At 36.7% G+C, this 8,714-nt stretch overlaps 1 protein-coding gene across 2 annotated transcripts; it reads left to right on the plus strand.

The window, feature by feature from the left end:
- Window positions 1-2,399: 2,399 nt before the first annotated feature.
- Window positions 2,400-6,503, plus strand: nudt21 (nudix hydrolase 21). 2 transcript variants are annotated; one of them, XM_067590372.1, is made up of 8 exons: window positions 2,400-2,702; window positions 3,797-3,829; window positions 4,058-4,258; window positions 4,336-4,399; window positions 4,481-4,570; window positions 5,223-5,298; window positions 5,386-5,500; window positions 6,059-6,503. In XM_067590372.1, exons 1-8 carry the CDS (start codon window positions 2,581-2,583, stop codon window positions 6,078-6,080), a joined length of 723 nt encoding a protein of 240 aa, XP_067446473.1. In that variant the 5' UTR covers window positions 2,400-2,580; the 3' UTR covers window positions 6,081-6,503. The 2 variants fall into 2 exon arrangements, with proteins under 2 accessions (XP_067446473.1, XP_067446482.1); XM_067590381.1 differs by lacking the exon at window positions 3,797-3,829 and having other exon boundaries at window positions 2,403-2,702.
- The last annotated feature ends 2,211 nt before the right edge of the window (window positions 6,504-8,714 follow it).

Below are 8,714 nucleotides of genomic sequence, written 5' to 3' on the forward strand. Positions count from 1 at the left end.
CTGATTACAACTAAGCAACCTTCACCCACTGAAGAAGACCATGAGATGTGGTTGAAAGTACTAAAATAGTAAAGTGAGATTAGGATTTTTTGTCAAGCTACTGTTTCCAAGGTCAAGAATGAACTTTCAGGCTGAAGTTAATGTTTGTTTGAAGCTTCTGGGGTTGAAAATGTTAAAATATATACATTTATGTATTTATTTAGTATTATTTATTTGTAAAGGGGCCATGTACAATATCAAACATAAATGTTACTATATATATTAAGTGTTCAAGCTAGTATAAAAGTCATGTTTTTATTTCAGAGTGCTTCACATTACAGCATTAGTTAGATTATATACAGTATGTGCAGCAGAGGTTTGATTAACTGAACTCTAAAATGGAGGTCATTCAAGAAAATTAACATTTTGTAATGTTAAGGTGTGACAAAAACAGTGACATTTATATCCAAATTATTTTTTCTTTACAATCTAAATTGCAGCTGAATGCTTTGAGTCACAAACTCAAATACTTCAAATAGGTTACTGTATATTTCCCAGCATCTAACTGGTTAAAACCTGTAGTGCAGGATGAAATGAAGGTGTTCCTCCAGTCACGACTGCTGCGGGGAGTAAAGAGACTATTTTAAGCCTCATTTACACAGTGCTTCTTGGATTAGTTTTACTTTAGTTCTTGTGAAAAAAGTGACTACAGAAAAGCATTAATGTTGATATTTTATATAGTGGATATTGATGCCTGTTGATGCTGATAGGGAGACACCCTACCGATCCAATGAAAGTCCTGCTGGAGGGTAAACAGCGTTAACACATCAAGACCTCTATCAGGTGCTCTTAATACACAAAGTCAAAAACAGAAATATATTTCAGCTGTGAGGAGATGAGGGCAAATAACACAAGAAATAACCATTCCTATTGGTATTTTTCTTCTTAGCAACTACATTTACAATAAAATCACACCTTGTTCTTTTCTAGAGATGTTTTTTCCCTCTGATTTATGATTGTCTAGAATATCTGATTGTTGATTTCTCCTCTATCAGACCCAGCAGCTCTCTGCAGTGCAGCATAGTCATATCATATCATAAAACTTCCCCGGATGCCATTGATGCCTGACAAAAGAAAGCATCAAGTTTTTATTGGAGAGACAGAGAGAATTCATTACAGTTTCAGTTCTGGCTGATAAAATTCACAGTTCTTCTGTAAAAATGACTTTCATTAACATATATTATAGCTTATTAGTAATAATTTAATTGAATTAGAAATAAAAGTACAATAAAACTACAGTGTAGTTTCATTTTAAAAGGATGGATTATTTACATTGCCTAAATGAACACAAAAACATGTTTTTCTTGCTGTAATCATTCATCCTGTTCATACTGATCATTAGAAGATCCCTACATGATGCACTCACAATGTAAGTGATGGGGGACAAAATCCACAGTCCTCCTTCTGTGTAAAAATGTATTTAAAAGTTTATCTGAAGCTAATATGAAGCTTCAGCCATCTAAATTAGTCAAATCAAGTAGATATCTTTCTACGTTATAGTCTTTTTAGTGCCAAAGTCCCTCTTTTTGTCATTATACTTCCACCGCAGCTCAACAGGGAAACACAAAGAGGGAATTTGATGCTAAACAGACTGTAAACGTGTCAGATATCCACTTGATACAAACTCAGACTGCTGAAGCCTCAAATAAGCTTCAGATAAACTTTTCAATGCATTTTTGCACAAAATGACTGTGTGGACACACTGTGGATTTTGGTCCCCATCACTTACATTAAAAGCACATTTGAAGGGGATCTTTTAATAGTCAGTATGAACAGGAGGAATAATTACAGCGGAGAAAACCTCTTTCAGTGTTCATAATGGCACCTGACTGTTGTTTTAAGACACACTTGAAAAATTGTTAACCTCTCCTTTAAAACAGGGATTTTCAAAGTCTGAGACAGTGCGCCTCCCCTCCAGACAAAGCTTAGAAAAAGGCGCCTCCTCACCCACCATTAGTTTACTTGCTTAGTTTTGCTCAATTCCTGGATGCTTATCGCATCATGATTGTTATTTGATCCCATAGACACTCAACAATTGAGGCAAGATAGCCTAATAGGCCTATTTCTGTTTGACATAACTTCAGACTACATCAAATACAAAAATAAAACGTTCGTCCTACGGTGTTTAACAATTTCTGACTCTGGGAAAGTGGGAAAAGCGGTATGATTCCTCCAAACTACTATATTTCTGATCTCCTGTTGATAACTAATGTAATAAATAATGTAATATTCAATCACTTCTAATCACTGAGCCTCCCCCGAAACTGTTTGGAGCCCTCTTAGGGTTGACCCCACCTCTTGTTGTATTTTTTCCATCATCCAGACCAGCAGGTGTCGCTGGCGGGAAAGCAGAGAGAAACACACTTCACCCGGAAGCGGAGGACCGAGGGGGAAACGTCGGTAGACAAATTGTTGTGGAGCATTCACGGTAGTCTTCTGAATTTGCTTTGCTGCTGTCTTGCTAATCCAGCGACTTGCAAACCAGCTGCGATCTGAGGTGCATTTGCAGGAAGGTTTGATTCTCCGTTGCTCACGTTAGAGATGTCAGTGGTGCCTCCCAGTCGCTCGTCCACCGGCTGGCCGCGCGGCGGGGCCGTTCAGTTTGGGAACAAATACATGAGCGGGCCTGCCAAGCCGCTCACACTGGAGAGGACCATCAACCTGTGAGTTCATGTGCACAATAATGTACAAACAGCTGGGAACAGACTTCAAATGCGCCTGAAGATTAGTCAACGCAAACCGACAGTCGGTTTATTAGAATAGCTGATCACATCGCAGATAAAACAATGTTTGTGACTCAGTGTTTATGCTGTGAGCATGTTTTGGGGGCTTGAATGTGGTTGCTTTCCAAAAATATGAGTTTGGAGTGAAGTTAGATACAGGAAAGCTTAGAAAAGCATCATTAATGTTAATGTAATGGTCAAGTGTGTTAGTTAGAGGCAAGTGTGGGTCATTTTATTTAACAGTTGCATTAGTTCAGAATCAGAAAACTGTATAATTTGATAATTAACTAATCTGGGCTGCAACAATTAGTAGTCTGCAACTACTTTGATAATTGATTAATTGTTTTTGGTCATTTTTAAAGAGGAAAACAAACAAAATCCTCTGGTTCCAGCCTCTCAGATGAATATAATATAATATAAAAGAATATCTTTGGTTTGTTTACTGTTCGCTGGGATGAAATGAGACATTTAAAATCGTCTCATTGGGTTTTTTGGGAAACATTTTTCACCATTTGTCTGATATTTTATGAACCATATGACTAATTGCTTAATCAAGAAAATAATTGACACATTAATTGATAATTGCAGCCTTAAAGAGCTCATCGGTTAGCTCTTTTAAATGTCTGAAAGTAATATAAATGCCCATCACAATTTCCTTAAGTCAACCATCCCAAACCCAGAAATTCAACAAACCAAAGTGCAAAGCCCAGTTTTCTATAACTGATCACAGAAACTAGCTAATAATAACATTTTAGAAACTAGAACTAGTAAACTGTTGCCGTATTTCTTAAACAGTTATGTGAATGATTAATCCAGTATCACAATTGTTGCTGATTATTTTTCCTTCGATTGACTAATCAATTACTGGACTAATCATTTGTTCTCTAATTGCAATGCAGCTTTTAAAATCAGGAGATTTCATTGAAGACATGCTGCTTAATTATGACAGTCAAAAGCCTGGATTAATGAATTATTTGATTGAACTCTTCTCATTTTGATCATCAAAACCTTGTAATTTTTTGTCATTTTTCAAGAAACTCACCCTCTCTGGCTCCAGCCTCTCTAATGTGAGGATTTTCTGCTTTTTTATATGTATATTTTTAGATTGCTGTTTGGAAATTGTGATAGACTTATTTAGACTTAACTGATTTAATTAAAAAAAATGTAAAATGATGAAAATAATTCTCAGTTGTCAATAATATATTATTATACTGTATATCTTATACTGGTGTGTGACCCACACTGAAGTGACATCTCGTCATGCTTAACGATTCTCGTGTGTATCCGTGTTTCAGTTACCCTCTTACCAACTACACATTCGGCACCAAGGAGCCTCTGTATGAGAAGGACAGCTCGGTGGCCGCCAGGTTCCAGCGGATGCGGGAGGAGTTTGACAAGATGGGAATGAGGAGGACAGTTGAGGGAGTATTGATCGTCCATGAACACAGGCTGCCTCACGTCTTACTGCTGCAGCTTGGCACCACTTTCTTCAAACTGTGAGTTGTTAATGTTCGGAGGTGTGTTTCAGTTCTTCCTGGACTGTCACCTTGATGGTTTTGTTTCTCTCCTGCAGGCCCGGCGGAGAGTTGAGTCCCGGAGAAGACGAGGTGGAGGGTCTGAAACGCTTGATGACTGAGGTGACTACATCGTCACACAATTTCAGATACTTGTTGCCGTGGTGATTGTGGAGTTTATATTGATTTTTGTCTGGATGTTAGATCCTGGGACGGCAGGACGGGGTGAAGCAGGACTGGGTGATTGATGACTGTATCGGCAACTGGTGGCGCCCCAACTTTGAGCCTCCACAGGTTAGTTCATCCAGTTGGCTGAGACAGTAAGAAGTTCTGATTAATTGAAAGAAAATTATTGATAAACATTTGTATTCATGTTGAAAAGCAGTTTAGTTTTCACAGATCAGTATTAAGAGAGATTTCAGCAGCATCTGGTTTACCTGTTAGTGGAGTTTGAAATATGTCCACAAACCCTGTAAAGTCAATAATATATGATCATATATTTATAAAGTCAAAAATACATAGATTTGTATGAATTGCAGTGATTTTATAGATTTATGTATTTTGAGACTTGGTCTTGGTCACTCTGACTTTCATTACTTAGTAAATGTAAATATGAGAGGAAGGAGAAAGTATATCAAAATCTGACATCCAGAATGACTCTCTGCTAGTCAAAGTGACAGTTTTTACTAGTAGCATAAACATTAGAAGTCAGTGTAACACGTCAGACCATCATAAATCCAGGCTGAAAAATAAATAAACACAAGTCTCTGAAGCCACATTACCAGTGTGTCAATCATCAGTCATCTCAGTGTCTCTCTGCACTTTGGTTGTTTTGTTCAAGCAGCAGCAGAGTCCACACTGAAGTCGGTCATTCATGAACATACAGATATATTTTATATTCCTGTACATGCAAATGTGAACTGATCTGAACTGGTATGTCCTGCAGTACCCGTATATTCCAGCTCACATTACCAAACCCAAGGAGCATAAGAAGCTGTTCCTGGTTCAGTTGCAGGAAAAAGGTCAGTATATCACAGAATGACATTGGAAAACATTTGATTAAAAAAAAGGCAGATGTAAGTAGAATTAAATGATTCATGTTTCTACAGCGCTGTTTGCTGTCCCCAAGAACTATAAACTGGTGGCGGCACCGTTGTTTGAACTATATGACAACGCCCCTGGATATGGACCCATCATTTCCAGTCTACCACAGCTATTGAGCAGGTATTGTTTATATTGTTTATGACTTCTGCAAACGTGTGTTTGGTAATTGTGTAAATAGTCTAAATTTAACTGAAACAGTTTACTGTTCATTGTCACAGCAGCTGAATAGAAAAAGTAACGTAAAACCCTGAAGGACATGAATAAATATTGTTGTTATTGGCTTATCTGAAGGTTAAAGGAATAGTTTGAAAATTTAAAAACGTGCTTATTTTTTGTGATATTCTGTTATTTTAAGTCAAACATTTTTCTTTTTATCGGAAAGTTTTCATTAGCATATGACTGACAACCAAATGATTTACAGTGATTGGATGCATAAATACATAATGTGCAGATAAAATCTGAAGGCATTTATTGTGCACCTGCTTACACTTTTCTATGTAGTTTTTATAAAAGACTGCAAGACTCCTGCAGGAACTGAAATTAAACAGCAGAAGGAAGGAAATAAAGAAAAAAAACAAAACTGAAAATGACAAAAATAGATTAAAAAAAAAAAGATAAAATTGTGAAAATGGTCTCAATGTAAACTTGAGTTTTTAAATCACGATTCCTTTTTTATAGGTTCAACTTCATCTACAACTAACCTGAGAGAGCAGGAGGTACGTCTGGCTGTCTCTGTGAGTGCAGCCATGTCTGAGTGAGACTGAAAGATGAGACAAGGAGGTGAAAACATGCTTCTCATCTCTGGCTCAACTCTCACATAAGAAAAGCTTGTCATGTCCGTAATATTGACAGTCCACAGGGGTGTTTGTTTATACTGTTGTTAGAACATGAAGATGTCATGTGTCCTTTTCTTTCTTTTTTATCTTAAAAACTGATAGTTTTTGTAGTATGCAAGTACATATTCTAGTGTGTTAAGAATCTGATTTTATGCCCTCAGAAGAGGAAAGTGTTTGATTAAACAAACTACGACATTGAGTTTCCTGTTATTTTAACCTGTAACAATGCTATGTTTTTTTCTTTTTAATAAAAAAAGTCATTTGAATATGTTTTTACAAAATTTAAATAGCAAGTGAGCAGCTGACTTATTAAGTTTCAAAGTGAAAAGTGATTTTCAGATTCTGACATTTTGCCTATAATTAAGTAAAGATTGTGATACAAAATTGTTCATCAAAGTCACAACAGGAAGTTTTAATGCTCATAAAAACACTTTGCATTTAAATCAAATGGCACAGAAAAGAAATGATACACTGAGTACAGACAGCAGCCCCAAAAATATTGTTTTATGTTTTTATTTCTTGTTGGAGACAGATGTACATTTGCCAAAAGAAAGTCAGGTGACCTGCAGGTACAGATCATGTCATAAATTTCATCTGAACATGGTGAATCACCTCATCCTTTTTCCCCACAGAGGAGGATATTATCACCAGCAGTTTATTCCCAGATGAGGCCCACAAGATTAAAATGTTAATGTGCTGATAGAGCAGCCAAACTGGTGGAAATGATTATTTGACTCGGCTCTCCAGTTTTAACCTGTAAATGTTTAGCACGTCTTGGTCAGAAGAGTCCTTGACTTGCTTTCCTCTGAAGTTTATCTCACAGGCAGCTAAATAAATCCCCAATAAGCCTCATCAATCACATGGTCATTGTATGTCAAGGTTAGATTTGTGCTGTGTTGCAATCACAGATTCTAACATTGATGTTAGGATATTTTGTACTTGACAAATGACAGAAATGGACATGATTGTTTGACTTGTCTTCACTTTAAGTGTTTTCAGTACAGTGTGGATGGAGGCCGTTGTCCCTCAGTGCAACACAAAACACATGAAATGCTACTTGAAATAATAAATTGGAAGACTGTCACAGCTGTGATGACATCTTGGGAAAAAGTGATGGATAGTTGGATTTTTTTTTTTTTTTTTTTTTTAATTTTTGCATTGATGCACTATCCATTTCATTCATGTTAGTAGAAAATCATCATTGTCTAGTAATGTATCAGTTGTATATTAATGACCAAATGAGCCAAATGCCAACATTAGTACATATTTTATACATTGGAACAGAAGTTTAAAGCTGCTGTATGTTGATTTAGAAAATGTCTTACTTTGCTGCCCCTCACTGGTAGCATGAAAACAGACTTAGTAGCAGAATGCATCACACACTGATGTGATTAATGAAAATGTGAGCTCAGAAGTGTGTACGAACAGCGCTTTGTGAAATCCGATGTTACCTGGGGACAGAGGTATTCCTGCCGCCAGTGAAGCACAATACTCATATTTCATATGTAGGTTAATAAAATGGACATTTTGTTGCTCACTGCCTGAATGTCGTCTGCATATCATTATGTAATATCCATCCATCAGTTCTCTAAACTGCTTATCCTGTTCAGAGATCACATCTGTACTGTATGATACTAAATACTATTAGTATTTAGTCAAGTCAGTGAAAACAAATCATCATAACCATGCAGAGAAAGCACATTAAAGTGTGTGAATCTGAGAGAGGTGGACATTTAGACTCATCCCAGATTAGTACAAAGACCCTGAAGTCACATGTTTCATTGGAAAACGTCTTCTAAGGGAGTCAGTGACATGGGACAGTTTACTAGAATATCAAGCATGTTTGATGACAGTCAGCATGTCCCAGACATATTTCATGCAGGTCTGGAGTGTATATTGGGCTGAGGTGGTCTAGTTGTCTAGTTGTGGGAGCCAAATGGGAATAATCCCACCCACCAGTGGGTGCTTGGTCCTTAGTTTGGCCTGAGAGGTTTTTTTGCTATAGCTAATTTTCCTTTTCTTGAGGCTACGTATTTCAAGGTATTTCAATGTCGTAGAGACCATCATCTCTACCTCATCAGCATACAGTATGTGATGGACAGACAAGTACAGTGTAAAATACAAATGAACCAATAGTTAACAAAAATAGATGAAGTGAGAGCACATAATATTAATCACTCAGAAGTTAAACCACTGAGTAATGTATATCATACATCTCAGAGATTTGACTTAAGTATAGATTACTTTTAATTCTTGAGTGCAAACAAGGCTGCACTCAACATTTGATAATGAACTTGTGGAAAACATAAATAATCAGGGAAATTTAATATCACTGATCTTAAAAAGAAATCCAAATGTTCTCATGTAAAAGGTGACAAGAGGTCAATAACAAAATAAATCAAACAGTTAAGTGGGACCAAATATGTTAATAAGTTAATAGTTAATTTCTCAGTTTTCCAACGCTGCCTGACAGTCTGAACTCGGGGCAAAAACAACAA

This window comes from Thunnus thynnus, chromosome 1 (genome assembly GCF_963924715.1).
Source record: "Thunnus thynnus chromosome 1, fThuThy2.1, whole genome shotgun sequence".
NCBI classification, from domain to species: Eukaryota; Metazoa; Chordata; class Actinopteri; order Scombriformes; family Scombridae; genus Thunnus; species Thunnus thynnus.

Bases quoted from the DNA above. Each gene is read 5' to 3' on its own strand.
- nudt21 (XM_067590372.1), top strand. From the start codon at position 2,581: ATGTCAGTGGTGCCTCCCAGTCGCTCGTCCACCGGCTGGCCGCGCGGC. The intron at 4,400-4,480 runs GTGACTACATCG...TCTGGATGTTAG, and splicing joins TGAAACGCTTGATGACTGAG to ATCCTGGGACGGCAGGACGG. The intron at 4,571-5,222 runs GTTAGTTCATCC...TATGTCCTGCAG, and splicing joins CCAACTTTGAGCCTCCACAG to TACCCGTATATTCCAGCTCA.